Raw genomic sequence first — 25,113 nt, 5'->3', positions numbered from 1 at the left:
TAGGGAAGAGCATCCCACTTTCCTCTTTACATAGGGAGCAGGCACTACAACACTCTTACCAGGATCTCACAGCACCTTGGTTGAGAATCCCTGCTCTATTGCATTAATGGAATTACACTTTTCTTTATCTTCTAGCATATTTATACTTCACTTTATTGTTATCTTTTACGTACCCTTATTACCTTTCAGTTACCCTTACTAGCTGTATCTTAGTTTGTGCCTTGGGCTTCTGGATTTTGTCCTTAAATGTTCACAGTGTGCCTTTATACTTATCCTTAGCAATATGGCCAGGTTTTCACTTTTGTGTGATTCTATTTTAAGTTTCAAGTAACTGAAGCACTGATGACTTAGCCAAGCAGATCTCTTGCTATGCTTCCTATCCTTTCTCCACACTGAGATAACCTGTTCTCAAAATCGAATATTGTCTCTTTAAGCAACAACTGCTTTTTCCCTTAGATCTGTCTCCCCTGGGATCCTGTCTGTCATAAAAGACAGCACCATTTAATCCAGAGGGAAGTGCAACCAGGCACATGTGAGGTAATATAAGCCAGGAAGTCTTACCCTAACTCCCAATAGGCAGAGATTGACTGAAAATCTCAAATATGAAGTTTTACTTCCATTCCAATATAATTTTTTAGAAGTAACTATTATAATTCTGAATGTTCTTGCTGTCCAAATAAATGTCCAATTCCAGGGACAAGACAAGATAACTCTGAGAGTCAACAGGACACAAAAAAATATGAGAGACAACTGAACAGAGATGGAAATATTGAGAGTGGAGAGGCTCACCCTAGTAAAAGATGATTTGGGACCTGAGCTCTGTTCAGCATGGATCCCAGAGCAGCCAGAACACATTCGGAATGTAGTACAGTCTGGCCAGAGCAGCTGGACTCTGCCACGTGCAGCTCCAGGACAGCGCCACGTGTGGCCCCTGCTCCAGCCGGTCTGGAACCGGAGCTGCATTTGGGGCCTGGATTACAGGAGCCGGCATCAGATCTGCTGGGAGAAGGGGAGGGGGAGGGAACCGTGATATAACCCACAGATCAGCCCTGTGCATGCTGTGCCCCATATGGATCAGATCAGACCCAGAGGAAGCCCAGGGGGCTGGGTCAGTGCCGGATTTAGGCTTAAACTACTTAAGTCACCTCACAATATGAGGGGCCTCTAAATAAGAAAAAAACCTGACTCAATATCAAGTTTTATAATAATTAGTTGGTAAATAAAGGAGATATGGAAAAATGACTCTCTAAATATGGACATTTTCATTCTAATATGACAAAAATATACATACATTGGATTATTTTTATCTTATGGGGCCCCTTAAAAGGGGCATAGTTCAGGGCTACAGCATGTTATAATCTGGCACTGGGCTGGGTAGTGGGATTGCATGGGCTGAATGTTTGACACCCCTGTATTAAATGGAGGTATTGAGCTGAAAATAAAAGAATAGCACTGATTACCTGAATATTACTAAAACATTCTAGTTTGTTACAGAAAAAAACTTATCTCTTCTCTCATCCTTCAGTTCACCCAGATATTTGTTGGTTCTTGTCTTTATCTGCTCTCCAAGTGAAACAGAGGAAGCAGGAGGAAAAATCTTATTCTCTGCCTCCTTGATTGTGTTTTGTTAACAATAGGATTGTTTATCTTGACATTATAAGCCACTTCCACAAAAAAATTTTAAGAAGCCCACTTAGCTCTAGCAGGAATTTTCAGCCTTTTTGGTTGGTGTACCTCCGGCAACTGGTCGAGAAGCAGGGAGTCTCCCGATTGATTGACAAGTATTGGGGGAATCTCCCCTCATGCATCAGAGAAACCAGAAGCACCAGCTACAAAACTAGAAGCGCTCCCCGCTTCTCTGTGCCGCTGCCATGTACCCACTGGGGCCTTCCCAAGTACCCCCAGGGGTATGCATACCCCTGCTTGACAACCCCTGAATTAGAACAAAAGACTCCATACCATCATATTCATCAGGAGAAACAAGTATAAAATCAGAGTTTACTTTCCTAAAATGTGCATAGAGTTTGCTAACTTCAATCAGTGAAAATTTTCACTTTCCTTGATCATTTCTAAATCATAATCGGTTTACAGTTCACAGAACAAAAATATAATATTGGCTCATACAGTGAAAAGTATCACAACATGCTTTGGTGGCCATCTCTTTTATAAGCAATGCTATATGCTGTATCTGCTTGCAAAAGCATGAATAAATTGAAGAACACTGAAGAAGAAAAAAGAACAATTCATCTAAAATTAGCAGAGTTAGTTGTTTTAGGAGAAATAGGTAATAATACAGTTTTCCCAGAACTTCGTTTTAGTTATATTACTGGCCCTGATTCTTCCTATCCTTGAAAATTGCTGCTACCTAGCAAAACTTCATTTAAAAAAAAACAAAACCCTAAGCACCTTTCCAGCCAAATTCCAAAGAAAACATATACTGTCAACTGCACATACTAAAATTGATTGTGTTGCAAGATAATGTTAGGACGCTGTCAACTATCATATATCTTCCACTGTAAGATTACTAGAGATGATAAGATAAGCAAGCATTAAGTGGATCAATACTTGTATGAGAGAAATCCTGGGAAAATCCAGGGGTTACAGGCTTGATGCTTTACTGAGGTATACTTTAAAAAGATTCTGTGTTTTGCCCCTGACATTGTCATACAGCTGTGGAGAAATAAAGTGATTCCAATGGAGATTATGCATGTTGTGTATAAATCACTTAATCACGTCTATAAAACATATATGGATCCTAAGATTCCATATAATAAAGTGATAGAAACCATCAAAAGAGGGCTAAGCAAGGCAGATACCCTTGGATGATCCTGAAAAAAATGCTAGAGTTTAGTTGGCCAAAGGAAGCCAATTCCTTAAAACGGAAGTTGTATACAGCAGTGTAACTATAGGTGGGTTGGTGAGAGGCACCCACGACAGGCACCACGTTAGGAGGGGTACCAAAATCGCCACCCCACCTCCATGGAGTCTACACCCTGGCAGCGTTGCCGTGCTGGGAATTCCAAAACAGTTCCTGGCTGCTGCTGCTTTAAGAGCAACAGCTAGGGCAGGCAGAGCATGTGTTGCAGCCGCAACAGCATCTCAGTCCAGACTGTTCAGGAGTGCCAGCAAGGGTAAAGCTCCTGTTCCCCTGCCCCCGCTCTCGGCACCTGTGCACCTCCACCCAGCTGGCAGTGCCCCTGGCACTCAGAACCCATGCAACTCACTTCCCTTGGAAGGGCACACCAACCCACGCCCCCTCACTCTCCTGCGGGGTTTGCCCTGGGTGCCAACTCTGTCATGCCACTGGTTGTGTGTGTGTATGCAGATAGGGAGCATGACTGTGCAGCATGGAAGGGGGAACAATGCAGTAACCAAGGAAAAGCAGGCCTTTCTACTGCTGCTCTTTAAGCCCATACAGGCTGTCTTCTCTTATTTTAGAGCAGGGGGAAAAAACCCTTCTTTTCTTGTTTGAACATTTCAGAGGGGTCGGTCATTGTTTTGCATTTCTGTTTTGAAGCAAATTGCTAACTCAACCAACTGACTATGGAAGTCAGATTGCTTACAGACATAACATACTTCCCCTTCACGTGTCAAAGTGGCACTAATGTAGCTGTAGTTTCCCTGTACTTTTGCATAGTTTGGGATTCAGCGTAGCTAAGCTCACATCCTGCTTTCCTACTGGGCATGTTCAACAGGCTGTACAATGGTCACACAGCTGCCTGAAAAGAACAGAATTGCCTAGGCATGCATGTAAATCTCAGCAAGCCCCAAAACTTCAGTTGCAGCAAAACCAAAACTAGTGGGTATCTGACACCAGAAGAGGAGGACTCTGCCATCATTTAGCCCAATACCCTGGTGAACAGGGCACTTGCCCAGGGAGACTTGGATTCTCAATCTCCTCACTTATGGGGATTTTGAACCTGTGACTGCTGGTTCTCAGCAAAGAATTCCAGCGACCAGGATATCGGGCAGACTGCCTAGAGGAACCTCCAATTGAACCTGGTCACTGAGTAGTCCAGTGGGGAAGATATCTGAGGCAAGAAGCAGAGCATACCAGGGGGAGTGCATGTCAATTAGATGGATGCTTCTCTGGAAGGGAAGAGGCCCTGGGTTCCAGCCTAAGCCTCTTCTCCCTAAAGCTGTTTATCAAATGAATATTAAATGCAAGACACAGTCGGCTAGCTGCAAAGGGAGGGTTGCAGAGCAATCTGAGCCATGCTTAGCCCATGCTGCTAAGGTGTGTGAAGGGGAAAGAGGATTTAGCCCTTGGGCATTTAACAACATTTTCCACACGTATCCTGCCCCGTGGCTAAACAGCTCTCAAAACAGCCTGTCAAAGATTTTTTTTAGAAGACCTCCCTTGAAGCTTCACTAGATTATAGGTGTTCTGTATACAAATTCTACTACTGCCGCAGAAAGCTTTTTCATATTATGATAAAAAACATTAAAAGCAATTATAGAAATTCAAACTGTCAGCTGAGGGAAAGGGCTGCAGAAAGGAAAGATAAATGAGACTGAAAGAAACATGACTGATGAGCAGCAGAAAAGGAAAATAATTTGTAAGGAAAGCTGTTAAAAGTACGGCAAAGGTTTGTTTTTAAAATGAAGACTGTTTAAAAATGTATATTCCCCAAGACAAGCTGAGGTTTTAATGCCATTGTACAAGTCCAGATATATAAACAATCCTATTGAAGGGGACTGCAAGCATCTGTACCTGTCTCAGCTATTGCATATCATAGATGCAAATCATCCATTAAATACCTTATTTTCTCACATATAATACACCTCCAAATAAACAGACGTGCGTCTTGTTTTCAAAAGGCAGAATAAAGAAAAAAAATCTGTCTGTGAAAATACTGCTACGTAAGATATTTTCCTAGGGGAAATGATGGCAACTATAGTAAGGGGGGAACAAAACTTTATGGCTACTCTGTTAACCTCCTAACTGCAGGATGCTACAGGTGCTGCTCACCAAGCCAGACTTCCTGACCCCCTCTTCTCCTCTCAAGCTGAGCTGGGTAGGCAACCGGCAGTACCTGCCACAGCAGCTGAGATCCTGATCCTAGCCAGCAGCACCTGCAAATTCAGCTGAGGGACCACCCAGCTAATTCAGGAGGTGCTGCTGGTCCAGCACTCTGGGCTTGCCTCTGTTTTAAATATACTGCCAAGCCAAGCCAATAGCAGCTTCTGCAGCTCAAGCCTCCGAGGGACAGCCTCCTATTATCCACAGCCGGCAGCTACTACTGCCCCACATGGTGCTTGTAAAGAAATCCTCCTCTCTCTGTCCCCCATGCTTCTGTGTGCGTTTCCAAAATGACTTCCTGAGGAGCAGTTTCCCTGAGACCAGGTGGCCTGACTCTTAAATAACTTTTCTGACCTCATCACTGGTTCCAACCAGAAACAGGCATTATTTGAACCCTGTGGATGCAAACCAATCATTTTAAAAGTGGTCAGCAGTCCTCGGTGGAGTGACCACAGTTATCAAATTGGTTCCACAGGTTAAGACTAACTTAAGACAAAGGGTCTGGGCACAATGGGGGAGGAGGTCTTAGACCAGGAACAGATAGAAGAGGATTTCTTCACAGCACTCACTGCAATGTCCTCTTATCACCCTATGCCTAGCTTCTCCCCCCACCACCAAGTCACATTCTGCAGAAGCTAATATTATTATATTTCCTTGCTTAAAATGTACACCCCAATTCCCAGCAGCACATTTTTGAAAAAGACGTATGGGTTGCATGTGTGAAAATACAACTGTTTTCCCCTCTCCCCCCAACCCCCAGACAAAGTAATTCTCTTTCTTATCCCTAACAAATAAACTAACACTACAATGAAGTAAAAGGGTATTTATTTAATCCTGCAGTTCTTAAGAACAAAACAGCTATGTTCTAGGGGGGAAAACAGGTCTTTGCTGTTATAGTTTATAGCAGCTATATCAGCTACAAGAGCAAAGACTGTTCAGAAATACCCTTATTTCTGAATACAGGAATAAGTATCCATATTATCACTACATTTCACAAGACTATATTTAATTTTTTTAACTTCCTCCTTTTAATCAAAAAAATGTAGTTGTTCATTACAATCTGCCACGTTCCAGAAAAACCAAAACCAGGAAGTGAGCACACACTTCAATGCTCCCATAACTTTGCGTTCAGGTTCTACATGCTGTTATTGTATTTGTAGTAAACTACTTGCAAATTATTACTTGATTTTCAAGAAGATGATCATGAGATTGAACAAACAAAATCCACTCTGTTTTCACATCAGACATTTCACCAAATTCTGCTGAATAAATAGATGACCTTTACTATCTTCATTGTCTGTCATACAATCTTGACCTGCCTTTCAACAAAATAGGCAACATTTCTAGCTTCTGTCCAGAGACTTTTCTGATACCATCTAGATAATATTTTCTTTTCAGTACTGCAAATTGTCATTCTCTAGGATCTGATCCAGGTATATCAAAGCACACAAAGGCCATGAAAGGCACTATGAAAAAAAGCCAAGAAATCCTGCAGCACAATAAAAGATGCATCTGGTGGGGACCCTTTTTCTACATATGATAAAGGCCAGGTTGTTTTGAAAGCAAAGTGTGTTCTGTCATAATAAAATATACGCTCTACAACATTGTCTTCCTCTTGCAAAAGTGTCTCTTTATGTGATAAATACTGTGTGTTCAAGGAACTAAAGGCAGGAGCTTCAGATCTATTCTTTTAGTAAACTAAAAGTTGACCCAATTTGGAAAACTTGTGCTTGAGATCTAGATAAAGCAACAATTTCTTCTTGAAAAGTACTCTTAAATATGACTGCATTATTTCATGTGGCTGACTATTTAATGAAAGTTTCAACAGCCTTAGATAACATAGACATACTTAACAGAATTTGTCTGAGAGAATTAAGGAATAGATATTCAAAACCATGCATCCAAGAGTTTTTGCTGATAAAGCGGGGGTGGGCAGTTATTTGCACTGGAAGGCCACTTATGGAGTTTCAGTGAGCTGTTGGAGGGGTGGAGGGTGGTACTGACCTGGTCTGACACAGTGTGAGGGGGTGGCATTAGTCCTATCTGGCCCTGTGCCATCCACCCCACACCCACTACTGGGGGTGCTGGATGGACTGGGGAGGTCTCCATTGAGACTGGCCAGGGACCTGCTCAGGCAGAGTGTGCTTGGCTGGGAGGATAGGATGGGCCTGCAGGTGGGTGGGGACCAGTGTCCAGGAGCATAACGGCAAGTGCAGCCAGGATTGCAGAGTGGTGACTGCACAGGGCTGGGGCCTGGGGCAGTTGTGATCCACTCCCCACATGTCCCTGTGATGGGTGCCGGTTTTGCGGGCATGGATATGCTGGAGGTGAATCTGGCACTATCCCAGACCCCGGCCACATGCTGTCACCACCCTGCGATCCAAGTCTCAATCCCAGCCATCATCCGTCCCCGACATGGCTCCCCACCTCCCCATGGCCCTATTCCATTTGCCTGCCTGAGCGTACCCTGTCTGCGGCGGGTGGGGGGCAATCACTCTAGAAGTCCCGCCTGCCCGTCAGCTGTCTGGCACCCCCAATGGTGGGTGTGGGGTGGACTGGCAGCGACAGTAGGCCAGAGTGAGCTGCACCATGCGGGCTGCTGGGAAACCCAGTCTAGCAACTGTACTCCCTCCACCCCACTGTGCACATGGGAGCAGTGGGACAGGCCAGTCATGTCATGGCCCAGGCTGGCCCCTATGCCTGGGTCAGGCAGGGCTAAAGGAACCACTATGGGCTGGATCAAATCCCTTGGCAGGCTATATTTTGCCAACCCTTGTGATAAAATGTAATGCAAGAATTGTGAATTCTTACTCTTCCAAAGCTTGAAGCATCTTTCCAGTCTCTTCAAAAGACAGTATATCAATGATTCGATCATTCAGAAGATTATCTTCATTAAAGATGTCTCCTGAATGAAATGGTGAATGTTCCAGTTTGTGATCTTGATTTGAATCACGTTGTATTTCCTAGACATGCACAAAAAGAGCTGTTAGACTATACTGTATTCACAATGAAGTTCAAACCTAATTCATATTATTGTTAACATAAATTGAATTTATGATAAGAATGTAGATTGGAACAAGATGTTAGCGTGTAGTCCAGCCCACCTGCCCACTCCACCTCTGCACTGAAGTAGGTAGGATCAAGTATACCTTTGCTTCAACAGGAGTTTGCTTGTGTCCTATGATTTGATATATAACTGAGAAGAAATGGAAATGATGATAATGAAAAGTCTGCTGAAGTCATTACAGTTGTTCCCCTTGGCTTTGGATCAGACTCTTAAAGAAATTACTTCTCCCACTTCAAATCTCTAAATCCATTTTATTATTTGTAATACAGTACATACCACACATTTTATATTTGCTCAGGGCTATAGCATTACCTAGCAGAACAAAATGAAACGTATATTCTATAAAAATAAGTGACTCGGCCAGTATACAGCATATATGGATTCCCTTGAGGTTAAAGATTAATAAAGACACTATGGATGAAAACCTCAATATCAGGTGTAGTCTGCTACATTTTTATTTCATTATTAGTCTCTCTCAGCCTCTCTTTGGAGTGAGCTACTTTCATTTACAGTGATTCGAAGAAATAACCTTTGACCAAACAGGTTAATAGAGCCAGTTTTTTTCAGAACACATTGCACACAGAAAGAAATATGGATACTTACTTTTTCCTAGAAAAAAACATTTTACAATAAACACAGCATTTATTATACACTTAACAAGAAACTCATCTTCCTCTCTATTATTTGTAAATCTTTCCCAGTAAAAAAACACAAGCCAAGGAAGAAAGAATTAAAAATATTTTTAAAAGATTAATTTAAAAAGTAATAACTATGTTTATAACTTACTTCCCTTTGACAGTATTTTTCATGTAAAAATGGTTGGGGGCACACTTTTTTTTGTAACGGCTTACCCTAAAGAGTGGAGAGTAAACTTCAAAGTGGACCTTAGGCCACAAGCTAACAGTTCATCTCTTTTCATACAGGATGGCAAAGTCAGACAAAAGCCTTCTATAACTACTAATCAGGTCCTCAAAGAACTTCCCTGAGCAAAGTGAAGGGAATAGAGAATATGACATGTTCATTTTTATTTTACCTTTTTAAAATAAATAAGTGCCACAAATCAACTTTCAAAAACAGGCTTGGCCACCCTGCAACACACATACCACAAAAGTAGCATGGGGAGGCTCCATGTCAGACTAGGGAAGAGATAAGCAGCACAGTGACAGATAGGGCAGACAGAAAAAAAGCAAGAATGCCAGATCAGACAGGTAACACAGGATAGGAAGCAGAAAGGAAACCACCTGTTCAGGAAGGGGAAGGGAATCAGAGTGAAACTTGGGAAGAATGCAGGGATAATGTGTGGCACCCCTGCCTAAAACGTCATTCCCCACTGTTTTAAAACATGTTCAAAATATTCTTTGTATGTCACAAAGAAGTAAAAGTTGATCATGGTTTTTTGTACTTTGCTGTTTGCCTTTAAGAGTGGTGGTCCAACAATAAGATGCGAGATTCAGAGTAATTTTAATTCAGACAAAAGACACGTATATTGCATATCTGTGTGTATCCAACTACATGCAGATATTCAGAAAACAGATCATCATCAGCTAAGCTCTTTCTGCCTCTGAAGTGCAACTCCAAGAACAGGAGTCTATAATCACATACTCTTCCCACAATGGTTTTCTTTTGCAGTTCAAAAGTTTTCCTTTCCTCTGTGTCACCCTCTTCAATTGCAGAGTGGTATTTGGTTTATTCCCTATTCCCTTCAGAAATTCCTATAGCTCAGTAATTCTCAGACTAAACTGAACAAGAGTGAGGAAATCATGAAATGCAGCAACCAAAACAAGAAGAGCCCCTGGGGCAGTTGAATAAATCTGTTTTCCAACCAGATGAACTGAATCTATCCCTATGTGGTGCCTCACTAACCTGCTCCAGGTTTGCAGTGTTACATTCACTCCAAGAAAGATTCTGCTGGATTTGAAACCTGAAGTGTGAAAAATACCTTACAGCTTGCCAGCCTGCTACACACAAAACACCACCAACAAAGGATCTACCTTACTTATGCCAAAAGCCTTTCAATAATCACTGCCCTTCGAGATTCAGCAAAACCAGGAAGAAATAAAAAAATCAGAAGGTCAGTCAAGAAGAAATTAAATTCACAGCTCTCCTTCTAGGAGCCTAAGCCAAACATGCAGGCACCATTCACTGCTGCCTGATTTGAGGTAGCACAGTTTCAACAAGTGCAAGGTAAAGGATATGGGGGGAAATGACTTCAATAATACATACACAATGTTAGATTATGAATGTATTGTTACAACCCAGGAAAGAGACCTTGGAGTCATTGTAAATAGTTCTCTAAAATCATCAGTTCAGTGCAAGCAATGACCAAAAAAAGCTAATAAAATGTTGGGTATCATTAAGAAGGAAACTGAAAACAAAACAGAAATCACTATCATTCCACTATACAAATCTATGGTGTGCCCACATCTTGAACTCTTTGTACAGTCCTGGTCTCCACAGGTCAAAAAGGATGTAGTATAATTGAACAGATTCAGAGGGGGTCAATCAAAGTGATAAGGGGGATGCAGCAGCTGCCATACGAAAAGAGACTAAAAAGGCTACAGCAGCCTTCTTCTTTCCTAGCTTGGAAAGAAGGCAGCTGAGGTGGGGGAGACAGTGTTCTATAAAATCCTGAAAGGTGTGAACAAAGTGAATAGGGAACTGTTTTACACAAAGTCCAAGAATACTACAACACAGGGACAACACTGTTACAGAGTGGGGTTGAGCAGTTGGGTAGCACCCTCTGCTGATCGCCAGACTCCTGCCTCCTTCAGTTTCTTGGGTCCTCCTTCCTCCCTCATGTGCCACGCTTTTGATGTTGTTTGAAAAGGAAAAGATTGAAAGGATGCCCAAGGTCCAGAGGGAAACACTAGTCAAGTCTTTCTCTATCACTGTCTTCTAACACCAGGTGCCTTAAGGGCTGCATCCATGACCTTCAGCCTCCCCTGCAGGCATGTCCATGCCTCATAGGTGTTGTTAATCATCCTCTTAATAAGCTCTTTGCCCCACTCACTGCTTGTCCCTTCAGGCATCTGAGTCTTTGTAGGAGCCTTAGCTTTCCTGGCATCCACTCCTTTTATGTTGTTGGGCTGTTTTGCCTTAGGCCCACTGTCCAGGACCTCAGCTTCTGCACCCAGTCCTTCTCTCTCTCAGGTTCAGGCCAGTTAGCCCCTCTGTGTCTTGGGTCCCTGCCCCCTGGGAGGCCTTACTGACGTGCATCTCTGGCCTCGCCTGTTAGTCGCAACCTAGTCCAGCGGTTACAAACAACTTAAAAGCAGGCTTGCACCATAAATAAATCCTCTCTGAATGGGTGCTGCAGCAGGGAGCACTCCAGCAAGTGCAGCCAAGGTGGCAAATTGCTGATTTAAGTCAGAACTGGAGAGACTCTTTAGTCTACTGGCTTTGCAAGTCATGATCAACCGAGGTGAACTAAGCTGACTGCTGGCTACATTACTTTTCCACCAGCTGGTCTGCAGTCTAGCTACTCGGTATATGGACAAGGTATAAAGGGGAGGAGGAGCCCCTAGAACCAGCAACTGGAGACACTTGTGAGAGCAACCACAAATAACCAAGAATCTTCCCTTTTTACAAGATCAAGACGTGGCAAGTGAGCTGGAGGGTGTGCCCTATGCATGAGTGAGTGAGTGTCAAACTGTCTTGCCCTAAGAGCTGGCACTCAAGAGGTGGGAGTACCTGGTCTTGGCAACAGAACTGAGTCAGTCACGGCCATCCACAATGGGGTATTGTAAACTTCACACAAAGGAACAAAAAGGTATGCTGTCACTTTAACTAAAGGTGAGCTGTATCTTTAAACAAGCAAGTCATCTTCCCTGTCTGGATAAACAAACCGCCAACCCGGGGCTCTAATCACCCTGCTCCCAAGAGTCCCGTCTCCAGCCTGGGTCTCCCAGGTGGTCACTCTCCCTCTGGAGAGCTTGACTTCCTGCAGGGTTTTCTTGGTGGCTGCTCCTTGCACAGACCTTGACTCCCTGGCCCCCTTCACCTCTGTAGTGTGCACTTCTCTAACCCCAGCTGTTACTATACCTGAGTCATGTGAGTCAGCACCTCTCATGTGTTTGCCCTTAGAGCTAATGAGCCATTTAGGCCTCTCTGCTGCTGCTTAACGTTTACGGTCTACAGCCCTTATCTTGGCTGCTTGTTTGCTTACACAGTGGCCATTTCAGCTGTGTTTCTCCCCTCTCAGTAACAGGACTCTCAGGCTCCCTGTTACAGGTAACCCACTGAAATTAATGCAAAACTGATTTAAATGCCTCCCATGTTTGGTGTGTGGCCCACCCTCCCACCTGGGTGGTTGTACATTTCTTTACCTGTTACAGCCAGAAATTCCAGTTACTGTCCCTTCCCTGGTGTGCTGTGATATCAATTTCCCCACAGAAGTTCTGTGGGGCAGGAGAGGGGGCTCTGCACCCTGCTTGGATTGTCCCGGGGGGGGCAGGGGTGAGGGGTGGCGTAAATGTAGGCATTGGCCCCCAGGTGCCAGAGACCCAAAGTACGCCACTGATCCACTCCCTCTAAAGCACCCACAAGATAGTGGGCTAGATAGACTATTGCTCTGACCTAGTACTGGGCTACTAATGTTCTTATGTAGCCACCTAAATTCCCTAGGCACCTAAACTTCTGTCAGAGCTCTTGAAGTCTTGACAGCACTTAGTAGTGCATTGCTCATTCTCAAAATGGGTAACCCACTAATCTCACCTGCAAGCTCCAAATCAGTGGAGACCAAGACTGAACCTGGAGCTCTCAGAAGCAGGGTGGTGAGAGCCTCCATTTGGGTGTTTGTTTATCCAGAGGGGGAAGAGGACTTCGTTTATTTAAAGATAGAGCTCATCTTTAGTTTGCTTGGCTGCCTGATCAGGGACACTGTCATTGAAGTATGGATGGGGGTGTAAAGAGGAGAAGCCCCAAGGACCAGCAATTCAAGACATTTGTGAGACACTCTCACATAAATGAAGAGAAAATGCTATCCTCTTTTACCTAAAGTTTAGTGATTAGAGAACCTACCGGACTGATTTAGAGCTAGACTGATCTTCCATCTTTGAAAGTGCCCTAATCTTGGAGCCATTTTAGGGTGCATTTCTCTCAAATTACCCTGTGGTAGGTGTTCTTTTTTGTAAATATATTCAAATGATCATTGGATCAGAGATTAGAACTGGGGTGTAAGTAACTCAACTATCAGGCTATAATGTTATTTCATTCTTTGTACCCCAATGAATATTGATCTTTTTTTTTAAGTTTAGTTTAGTTTTTACAAAGTAGAAGAACTTCAATAACAGAGAGTGGCTGACACCCCCTTCACAATAGTCTCTGACCTGGTTGCTTCAGCACTCTTCAGAGATGAGAGACCGGGTCTCAAGTCCATGTTCCATAGCAAGAAAAGGAAGGGTTTGAATTTGCATTTGAAACCACTGTGCTACTGAACATAAGAATGTCAGTGTTCAAATTTGCTGATGATACTAAGATGTGGGGGGAAGTGGGCACTCTAGAAGGGAGCAATAGGCTACAATCGGACCTACACAGGTTACAAGGGTGGGTGGATGAGAACAGGATGAGATTCAACACTGACAAGTGCAAAGTGATGCACCTCGGGAGGAACAACTGGCACCATACCTACAGGTTGGGGAACTCCCTTCTTGTCAGTACAGAGGCAGAAAAGGATCTTGGAGTCATCATTGACTCCAAGATGAACAGGGGTTGGCAGTGTGGGGAAGCAGTCAGGAAGGCCAACCACACCTTGTCATGCATCCACAGATGCATCTTGAGCAGGTCCAAGGAGGTGATCCTCTGCCTCTATGCGGTGCTGGTCAGGCCGCAGCTGAAGTACTGTGTCCAGTTTTTGGCGCTGCACTTCAGGAGGGATGTGGAGGCGAGCCCCTCATATGATCAGGGGGCAGCAGGGCAGGCCTTACGAGGAGAGGCTACAGGACCTGAACCTGTTCAGCCTCCAAAAGAGAAGGCTGAGAGGGGATCTAGTGGCCTGTTACAAACTAGTCAGGGGGGATCAGTAGGCACTGGGGAAGTCCCTGTTCCCCCGAGCACTGCCAGGAGTGACCAGGAATAACGGTCACAAGCTGGTAGAGGGTAGATTTAGGCTAGATATCAGGAGGCGCTACTTCACGGTCAGGGCGGCTAGGACATGGAACCAACTTCCAAGAGAAGTGGTGCTGGCTCCTACCCTGGGGGTCTTTAAGAGGAGGTTAGATGAACACCTTGCTGGGGTCGTTTGACCGCAGTAATCTTTCCTGCCATGGCAGGGGGTCAGACTAGATGATCTACTCAGGTCCCTTCTGACCCTAGAAATTATGAAACTATGAATGCCTCCACTGCTTTTTTGAAAGATAAGGGGGGCATATGGGGCAGCAGCTCATCCTCTCTTCGTTCCCCTTCCCTTTCCCCCTACTTCAGTCCTGCACACCTGGCTTCTATTCCCCTCTTTACCCCTTTTCCCTCCTCATCTCCACCCACCTGTTGCCTGGCTATTCTCAGCTGTCAGTCCAGGGCTGTAGAGGCCTGGATGATAACTTGTCCACCTGGAAACAGTGCCTCCTAGGATACTGAAGGATATAAATTGGTGATTTTACCTCAGGTGAGTACCCAGAAGTTAACTTAACTTAAGCTAGGTAGCCCAGCTTAAAGATAATCCTCGTTATCCTCATAAAGTGACATAACTTTAAAACACCTGAAGAGTACTAGTTAGAGTCTTAATGTGTGATCATTCAAGTTTTATGTGCTCTTAACATGATCTAACTGTAATATTCAACCTCATCCTAAGTGTCTATATTAGGAGAAAAGATCATGTTTTACATGTGTTCATTATCACATTTTAATTTATATGGTTTTCAGCACAATTTGGGAACTACTGTAGCTAGGGATAAACACCTTCACAACAAAATAAATGAGACTGGCTAGTCCTAGGCTTCAATTCAAGGCTGACCACACCAAAAAACAATGCCAGTAAAGTAAGCAAGATGTACATTCCCTAGAATCTGATCCAACACCTTTTAATGTATTTGTCATTGCTAACTCTTCAAAAAATAATCTGCATTATTTACCATTTTGATAAAACTAGAAGATATAAGTATCATGAAAAACTCACTCACCTGTTTTTTGTGTAAAAAATTCCATTTCAATAATCTTGTTCGATGAACAGCATAAAAAATAGCACATGTCGAAACAAGCGACACAGCAAAAGCAATGAAGAAGCCTGAAACATGGATCCCATAACTGTACAAAATCTGAAAACCAAAGCAAGAAATAGTGAACCTTCATTTCATCAAATAGAAAAAAAATGAGATATAAAGATTACAGCTGTAAGCTACATGGTAAGTTACTTTAAAAGTCTTTGTAAAAATATGGACTCACTCAGTAAGTACTAAGTTAACATTACCATGATTTTAGCTAAATTTTTAAATATTCTCTTTGTTTCTCCATAGATTTTTCTCTTTCAGAGGTACCATTATGATCGTCTAACCTCCTCCACAACACGCATTTTGGAATTCACTGAATTCAGTGTAACAAAGCAGAATTTGGGCCCTTATATTTATTCTTGAGCCAAATACTGAAAATTTACCTCACTGAATAGTCATGTTAACTCCAGAATTTGGCTGTATAAGCCTTTACAGAGATGAAAGCAGCAGCTGCTGTTATCTGAATAACTGTGCAGTTGTGAGCTACATAATTAATAATCTCATTGCTTCCATGTTGCTATCAGAACATGCAAATTTTAGCTGTTTAACGTATTTCTAAGGTATGATTCAATTCACTATGAAAAATAAAAAAAAATCCAACCCAGGAAACTGAAACAACCCATCTGAGGATACTTAAATGGTTAAAATAGGCCATTATTTGCCACTTTAAGAGATGTAAAAAGCAGGTCCCATGGCTTAATTGACAGAATTGTGTATGAGAAGCTTTTGACTTACAATTGAGCTAACTGACAGAAGTGAATATTATTTTCAATCATACTTACTCTACAATAATGAAACATGCAGAGCAGGGAAGCTCACTTTACATAAATTAGCAGTGAATGAATTAAATGGTAAATTATGTAAAAAGACACACTAGGTCCCAAATCTTTTTAAATGCCTGTCAATGTGTCCAAGTATTAAATGAAAAAAGAATACACACATTCAGTTATTCACTTCATTAATAATTAATAATATACTTAATGTCTAGCAGCTCTTTCTTGTCATTTAACGTCCATGAACAGCTAATTACCCACCCAAAACATCCCCCAGCAAACTCCTCCAAGCTATTCAAAGATCTACCAATTTAGCTGCAGAAACTAAACTGAGGTACAAAGTGGCAAGCCCCATATAAAGGTTCTGAGGTCCAAGTGTTTAATTTATTTTAATACTGTCAAAGTACAGAAGTACCCTTAGTATGTTTTTAGAGATACTACACTCCAATTGGCCTGAATACAAGCAGTACTAGCTGAATCTTTCAGCAAGCTGGCTATATGGATACGATTTTTATCATTCTTCCCACAATGTAATATACGTGACAGAAGTGCCTTCTTTTTATACTTTTCCCTACAAACAGCCTTTTATTTCAGCATTAAAATTTATTTCAGCATTAAAATTTTTCAATAGGAAGCAGAGGCATGTAACTTTCACAGACCCTGATGAGCAGAGCTGCAAGGTATTTGCACTGTCACTAGGACAAGCAATACTCACATTTTTTTCTGGATCATAAAAATTACCATATTATAGACTGCCAAGCATTTTATTCCAGTGAAGCAAAAGAGAAAAAAAAATTGTGAATCCTTAAAGAATGGCAAGCCAGTCAAGTAAGCAATCAAAACATTTGATGGTTGATGGTTCTATGAGACTAAATTAAAACACAGTATTATCATGACTACAGGATTAAGGCTTTACCATTCTTGTCCTAAATGATATATTAATGGACAGACAATATAACACTTTTGGCATGATCATGAAAATGCACTGGAGCAACATCAAACACAAATAACTAGAATAGGAGCTTGGCAACAGCTACAGGTAAACATGAAATGCAATACACGTCACCACTCTCATGCGGGAAACAAAACTCATTTAGCAATTTTTGAGTTTTGTATATTTACAAACTAAACTAAACTAAAACAGTAGTACAACACACACCTTTCCCTTAACTTGCCATCACAAATGTGCATATAACAACTCACACATAGCTGAACAACTTTGTTAAAAAATGGTTTGTTTTTCAGATCGCCCTGGGTGTGTCTACATGAGATACTAGTCGCTGTAGCAACACACTATGGTGACGGAGCACTACCAGGCACAAATCGTGATGCTGCAGCTATGTCACCATAGCAATGGGTTCCCTTCCTGTCGTGCATTGCTACAGTGACAAATGGGACCAGAGCAAGGCTTAACTGAGACCCTGTGGGTCAAACTTCAAGGAGGGCAGGGGGAGAGGGATCTGGTGGTAGCAGTTTACTCCAGGCCACCACATCAGGAGGAAGAGCTGGATCTAGAATTCTCCAGGCAGCTGGATGTTGTGCATGCAGAGGATGTTGTGGTCATGGGTGATATGAATTACCCTGACATCAACTGGGAGGAGCAGTCGGCCAGGTCTAGCCACTCACGAAGGTTCCTGACATGCGTACAGGACCTACACCTTGTGCAGGAGGTACTCGTCTCCACCAGGGGAAACACCATACTGGATCTGGTGTTAGCCTCTGGGGACGACCTGGTGGGGGAGGTGCTTGTACAAGGGAGACTAGGGGACACTGATCATGAAATGATCCAGTTTGCTATTCAGAGAAAGGTGGGGAGGGTAACTAGCACAGCGCAAATGCTTGACTTTAGGAAAGCCAACTTCAATGTGCTGAGGGCAGTAGTCAGGGAGGCACTCGGAGCCCAGGGGGTAGCTAGTATGGGGGTCCAGGAAAGGTGATCCTTCCTCAAGGAGGCTATCCTTGGGGCGCAGCAGGACGCAATTCCTCTGCACAGGAAGGCGGAAAAAGGGTCCAAGAAACCTTCATGGCTGAGCGCAGATATCCAGGCTGGCCTGAGGGCAAAGAAAAAAGCATACTGGCGGTGGAAGCAGGGGGCAGGGACAAAGGAGAAATACACCTCCCTGGCCTGAGCTTGTAGGGATTGGGTGAGGAAAGCTAAAACAGCACTGGAGTTTAGATTAGCGTCTGGGATTAAGGATAACAAAAAGTCCTTTTTCAAGCATATAGAGAGCAAGAAGAAGTCTCAGGGTAACATTGGACCCCTACGAGGCAGGGCAGGGCAGGACAGTTGGTGACGGACGCACGAGAGAAGGCAGAACCCTTCAACAAGTTCTTTGTCTCCGTGTTCCTGTCTGCTGACAATAGGTGCTCTTGGTTGATAGCGAAGAGAGGCCCAGGAAGGATGCGAGTCTCCCGGCTGTTAGTTCAGACCTAGTTAAGGACTATCTGGAGGGCTTAGATGTGTCCAAGTCAGCGGGCCCGGATGACCTTCATCCACAGGTGCTGAGGGAATTGGCTGGTGTCATTGCAGAGCCCTTGGCACGGCTGTTTGAGGACTCCTGGTGCTTGGGCCAAGTCCCTGAGGACTGGAAAAGGGCCAATGTGGTCCCTATTTTCAAGAAGGGGAGGAAAGAAGAGCCTGGCAACTACAGGCAAGTCAGCCTCACTTCTATCCTGGGGAAGGTCTTTGAAAAAATTATCAAGGGCCAGATTTGTAAGAGCCCTGCAGGGGAAGTGATGTTGAGGGGTAACCAGCATGGATTCGTGCAAGGCTGATCCTGCCTGACTAACCTGGTCTCTTTCTATGACCAGGTAACAAAGAGCTTAGATGGGAAGGAGGAAGTCTATGTCATCTTCTTGGACTTCCAGAAGACCTTTGACACAGTGTCCCACCCAGTTCTGGTGGGCAAGCTGAGGGACTGCAGCACTGACGAATGCATGATCACATGGGTAGCAAACTAGCTCCAAGAGCACACCCAGAGGGTGGTTATGGACGGGTCGATCTCGACCTGGGACGGTGTGGGCAGCGGAGTCCCCCAGGGCTCACTCCTTGGGCTGGTGCTGTTCAACATCTTCATAAGCGACCTGGACGAGGGTGTGGAGAGCGCCCTGATGAAGTTCGCTGATGACACCAAGCTGTGGGGGAAAGTGAATACACTGGCAGGCAGGGACCGCATCCAGGCAGACCTGGATAGGGTTAGAGAACTGGGAAGATCTGAACAGGACGCGGTTCAGTCAGGACAAGTGCAGAGTGCTGCACCTGGGGAGAGGGAACCAGCATTATGGCTATAGGTTAGGGCCTGGCCTGCTCAGCAGCACAGAGGCAGAGAGGGATCTTGGAGTCAGGACTGACTCTAGGATGAATATGAGTCGCCAATGTGACAAAGCAATAGGCAGAGCCAACCGCACCCTGTCATGCATCAACAGGGGCATCACTAACAGGTCCAGAGAGGTCTTGCTCCCCCTCTATACAGCACTGGTCAGGCCACAGCTGGAGTACTGTGTCCAGTTCTGGGCGCCGCACTTCAAGGAGGACATGGAGCACCTGGAGAGGGTCCAGAGGAGGCCACTCGTATGGCTGAGGGCCTCCGTGGCCAGCCCTATGGGGAGAGGCTGAGGGACCTGAATCTCTTCAGTCTCCGCAAGGGGAGACTGAGGGGGGATCTTGTGGCTGCCTACAACCTTATCAGGGGCCACCAGCAGGGACTCGGGGAAAGTCTGTTCACCAGGGCCCCCCTTAGAGTCACCAGGAACAATCGCCACAAGCTGAGGGAGGATAGGTTTAGGTTAGATATTAGGAAGAACTACTTCATGGTAAGGGTGGCCAGAGCCTGGAATAGGCTTCCCAGACAGGTGGTGCTCTCACCTTCCCTGGAAATCTTCAAGAGGAGACTGGATACGCACCTGGCTGAGGTCTTATGACCCCTGCCACCCCCAGTGCTCCTTCCTGCCCATGGCAGGGGTTGGACTAGATGATCTGTCGAGGTCCCTCCCAACTCATTGATTCTACGATTCTATGACATAGCGGCTAAAAATATCTGCGCGCTGCTGGCACGGTGCAGTACAAGCTGTTACTGCCACAATTTAGTACTTCCAAAAGGAAGTACTAAATGATGCCGCAGTAACAACGATGCCATAAGGGCATATGTAGATGGGCCCACTGTGATCTAAAAACAAGCTATCCAAAGTCAAATGAAAATGTCTTCCCAAGCCAAGCAACTGATTACACTAATGTAGTTAAGTCACACCACATTATAACCACAGAAGGCAGGGGAGTGACGTGGCTCCCATCACATCAAGCTACCTCTGACTCATGAGACTAGATGACTAAGTACCCATTTACACCTGGGGTGCCTGGGGCAGCCTTCAAGGAGAGCCCAGAGCAGAAACTGAATTTATCAATCTGGAGTTGCGGCCTGTTACATCATCACACCCTAGCAAATAGGAGCTCCTCTTTTACTTCTGTTACACCAGTCATCATTTAGTATATAGTGTTCACACCTCATTTAGTTGCCCCATCTTTGTGATCTCTGTATTCTCTAATAAGTTCCCTCTCTCCATTTACAAAATCCTTTTTGTGTCCTCAGGCATGTTGTAGCCCACTTCTGAACTATTTCTATTTCTGTTCTACTAACAAATATTGTTCAAACAAAGTTCAGACAGTCTAATTTTGCTATTTCCTAACCTTTGAATGTTTGCTTTACAACATAATGTTTCTTTAATGTGACTTTAATGTGTGTGTTATGTTCTAGGTTTAAAAATGGAAAAAAAACCAGAAATACTATCCAGTGGCAACATATTGCCACCTATCTGGTTTGTCAGCAGAGATGTAACTTTCAGATCCTTCACACAAATTTCTGCCATTCGAGTGGATGAAGTAACTGGCAGCAGTGACAGTTTGCCATCCTCCACAAGGACTGCCACTAAAATAAGAAGTGCATACTTTGCCAGAGGGTTTCACAAATACTGTCTGATAACTGAAGAATAGCTCAGGAACGTTCCAATCTAGACCTTGAAGTGGAATGCATCTAATAGTCACAAATCCTATTTCTCCCAAGCTTGACTCCTGTCCCATTCCTTCCAAACTTCCTTCATCTCTTCCACATCCCTGCTGCTAATCCCAGTATCCCCACCAGGTCACTCCTAATTCTCTTGGATTCCATTTCTTAGTGAGCCTTGGCTTCCTTCATCCCTCCAACTCCAAATCCCAGGCCCCACCTATCATAGAACTCTAGACTTATCCTTCTTTCACATCTCCTCAGTTTCTGTCCCAATCTAGTCTCTCCTTCCTGTTCCCATCCTGCTCCAGGTCTTAATACTTCAGCATTTATCTCACACGGCTTCTTCCCAATTCCCTGAGACCAGCAGTGGGGCTGCAATAAAAGCACAGAGTTTCCCTGCTGTCCATTCCCTCGGCCAGCCTTATGAAGGCCTTTTTTATTCAGGAAAAAGGAAGGAAGGAACATACGTCCTCTGGCCTCATACTCATTCTCACAAACTTCTAAACTAATCTAGCTTCAATGGTATACAGATATAGATATATATATATAGAGAGAGAGAGCGCCTGATGGAAAGAGCCATTATGGACAATTCTAGATGGAACACTTAATCTTAAAAATTTCCAAAGTTTCTAAATCTTTATTTAAACTTCTGACAGGACACTGGATGTGCCTTAAACTTTAAAGGGAGCCAGCCAGAGTGTGGGAGCCCTAGCAGGTGAGGCTGATCCCCATTAAGGAGTCAACAGACTGAGAGGCTGGCAGCTAGGGGAATTAGGAGGCCTCACATGACTACCAAGGGGGCAGCTGGCTGGTCTGAGCCTGGTCTGAGTCAACGCATAAGCCTAAGCTGAGTCCAAAAAGATGGCTACAACAACAGAGGAGCTGGAAGATCAGCACTCATGCAGAAGAAAAGCACAGCTCTGGAAGGTCATCTCTACCATCCGGGGACAGGGTAAGAACTACTGGGGAGGTGGAGGCTCCTAGGTACCCAGACTGGGGTCTCCAGCCTAGCTGTGAGACAGAGAAATTGGTCTGGGGGAGAGAAGACCAGTGACATTGGGAGAGCTAGGCCAAGAGCATCGCTAGGTCATCAGGCTACAGAAGGTGACTGTGCACAGGAGGTGGAGCCAGGGCACAGGAGGTAGAGCACCCAGCCAGACTGTACCTCACAAGTACAGGGGATAAGACCATGGTGGGGTTTCAAGCCCAGTAGAGAATGAGGGACTTGAAGGGGCTCAAAGAGGAGGGCCCAGGATGAAAGGGGGTAGATGGCCATGTGTGCTGGTGTCAGAGACCTCAACTGGCCTACTGGGGGCCAGTGCTCAGTAAAAGGACGAAGGGACTAAGTCCCACTGTGACGGGTGGCCATTGTCGCAGAGAGCCTGAAGTCTTAACTGGCCAGGGAGTGGGGCCAGGCCTGCATAGGCAAAGGTCCCTGGATTGAGTCCACCAGCAAGAGATAACAGGCCAGGGTCATCAGAGCCTGTGTGAAAGTGGCCTGGAAAGTCACCTGAAGAGTGGGCCTAAGGAATGAGGGTCCAGAATGAGGAGTCGGGCCAGGAAAATGAGGAGATGGAGTTAGGGCCTGAGAGCTTGAGGATACCTGCTCAAGGGTATGTCTCTGGAGAGGTATGTCTCCAGGAAGGCCTAGGAGAAAATACAGTGAGATTAGGGTGGCCTGATGGTTGGTTCTCAGTAAGACCAAAAAATGCACCCTGCTAGAGATGGTTGCTGTGGTAGAACTGTCTATGGCAGGGCAGCCCCCAGGAAATGCCACACTTGTGCCTTTCCAGTGAAAGGCAAGGATAGGGCACTGGAATGCCTCAGTGCCTACGGCCTTGTGGGTAACCCTGTGGAGGGGAAAGGCTTAGGAAGCACACCCTGATGGAAAAATGAGGGTCCAGATGCCCCAGGATGAAGTAAAGAGGCCTGAGCAGACCAGAGCCAAGTCATTCAGTAGATATGGGCCTGAGTAGGCAAAGTCAGGCCAGTGTGAAATGGAGCAGGCTGAGAAGGCAGAGCCAGGCCATTGCAAAGCCTCAGTAAAAAGAACCAGGCCAGTGTGAAGTGAATCAGGTCTAAATATAACTGGGAATGGAGCAGAGGGGCCTGAGTGGAGCTAGGAGTCCTGAGTTGAGATCCTGGGCCCAAAATGAGTGAGGGACCAGAGTTAAAGAGTATGGCTGAGTTGAAGAAGAACTGAGTGATGAGGAGGCCCGGTAGGGGTAGAACCAAATAAGACAGTAGAGTATACTGGATGTGACAATCCTGATGTGACAAGAGAGTAACTGAATATAACAGTTAAGTGTGGCCCAGTTGGGGGCATGAGCTGGAGTGCAGCCCAGCTCAGGAAGTGTACAGATTGTGACATGAACCAGACATGACAATTACAATGCCATCTGTAAGGCATGGGACACAGTGTAGGGAAGGCAGCAACCATGTGTGGTGATTCATAAGGCCAGGGCCATGAGGGTAGTTTGCACCACTAAAATTAGGGTAGCCTCCCACAGTTTAAATATTCACTGCTACAAAAAGGCACGGCAGGAAAGTGCGGGACCGACTGTCCTGAAACAGGATGGTGGCAAAAAAATTTTTGTGGGTGCCTTGGCGCCACCCTGTTACACCAATGTTCCACACAAAATCATCTGTGCTGCTCACCTGTCTCATGCTGTATTTTCCTTTTTCCATAAAGTCTCAATCAGGGTTGCCAACTGTAAATTTACAAAAAGTAAAAAGGCAGGCTAAAAATGCCTGTCTCTAAAGTCTATAAATAAACTCAAGCATTCTGTAAAAACAATCAAGCTCCAGTTACTTTGTGAAGATCCTTCTCAGAAAGAAGTTGGATGGCTGGAAATTCATTGAAGCACACAAACAGCAGAGCAGTGGCACTTAGCATCTGAGCGGGAGTGTAGCACTCTGCAGGAAACCTTCTTTCCATGCTTTGTAGGCCCCTCACCCTCTAGCCACACAGTGCTGCTTCTTCCTGTCCTGTAATACTGCTGGGTCACAGGTAGGCGCCTTCAGGGGTCCATGCTAGCATGGGGCAGCAGAACAGGCAGGGTAAAGCTGGAGGGTTGGCCAGGGGGATGCACACGGTGCAGGGTGAGATCAGGGGCCTTAGGGTGTGGGGCAAGCAGAGGACTCTTGTGGCGGGGGGCAACAGGGTATAAAACCATGGCTATAGTCATTGGTTACCAATCCAAGAAAATTAGTCTGTTACTGACAGTTAAAAAAGTGTCATTAAAACGTTTGCAGATTGTCAGTAAAAAGAAAGTCTTATGTTGGCAACTTGGGTCTCAGCCAAAATGGTTCACCATTTTTCAGATTAAGAATAAGGTTGGAGAAACTATGTTGTTTGAACTTGTTAACAAAATTTTGGAGATGTTTCTATTTTTCAAAACACTCCAAAAGTTTTTAAACCCCATTGCCTATTAGGATTTAAGCATTTTGGGAACTTTTTAAAATGTGAAGAAATGTGAAAACTACTAACTTATTCTTGCTTAGACGTTCAAGCCAAAACTTACAGATGGCAAAAGAAACAAATTTCAATATTTTTAAATGATCCAGAGATACCATTATTCTTTTTTCTACAGTTTTGTGAAATCTGAGGCAGAGAAGCACTTGCTAGTAATTCTCCTCCCCTTATAAGTCATATCAGGTAAAATGCATAGGCTTACTCAAGAACCCATTGATTCTCAGCGTTTTCCTTCCTTGAAGATCCTATAACTCTACCTTCGCATAGGAATCAGCTCCTATTTACTTAAATGCTGCACAAATTATGCAGTTTCCTATGCAGTACCTGTCTCTGATATTTCCTCTCAGTTTTCACTTGTTCTGCAATTGCCTTGTCAATGTGACCTTTAAACTACAAATAACACAACCATAGCAACGTAGCTTTGGGGTGAAATAAACTATTTTCCTCTTTGTGAGTGAGCACCAGTAATCACAGTGCTCACTCACAGTGTCACCACTTTAATCACTACTACTTAATAGAGATTCCCTGCAATGAACCAGCCTGAATGGTTAATGGTATTGCTAGCGAGGTGAG

At 44.4% G+C, this 25,113-nt stretch overlaps 1 protein-coding gene across 1 annotated transcript in view; it reads right to left on the bottom strand.

Moving 5' to 3' along the window:
• Positions 1-25,113, bottom strand: part of EVC2 (EvC ciliary complex subunit 2) — a 181,904-nt gene that overhangs the window by 112,368 nt on the left and 44,423 nt on the right. The window contains exons 5-7 of the mRNA XM_090035570.1: positions 15,206-15,340; positions 7,835-7,986; positions 790-996 (exon numbers count right to left, since the gene is read on the bottom strand). Coding sequence (XP_089891696.1) covers positions 790-996; positions 7,835-7,986; positions 15,206-15,340 — 494 coding nt within the window. The remainder of the gene's footprint in view (positions 1-789; positions 997-7,834; positions 7,987-15,205; positions 15,341-25,113) is intronic.

Source organism: Crocodylus siamensis, chromosome 2 (genome assembly GCF_052110815.1).
Source record: "Crocodylus siamensis isolate JL-2025a chromosome 2, ASM5211081v1, whole genome shotgun sequence".
In the NCBI taxonomy this organism is placed as follows: domain Eukaryota; kingdom Metazoa; phylum Chordata; order Crocodylia; family Crocodylidae; genus Crocodylus; species Crocodylus siamensis.
The sequence above is the reverse complement of the archived record's forward strand: the minus strand, read 5'-3'. Positions and strand labels throughout refer to the sequence as shown.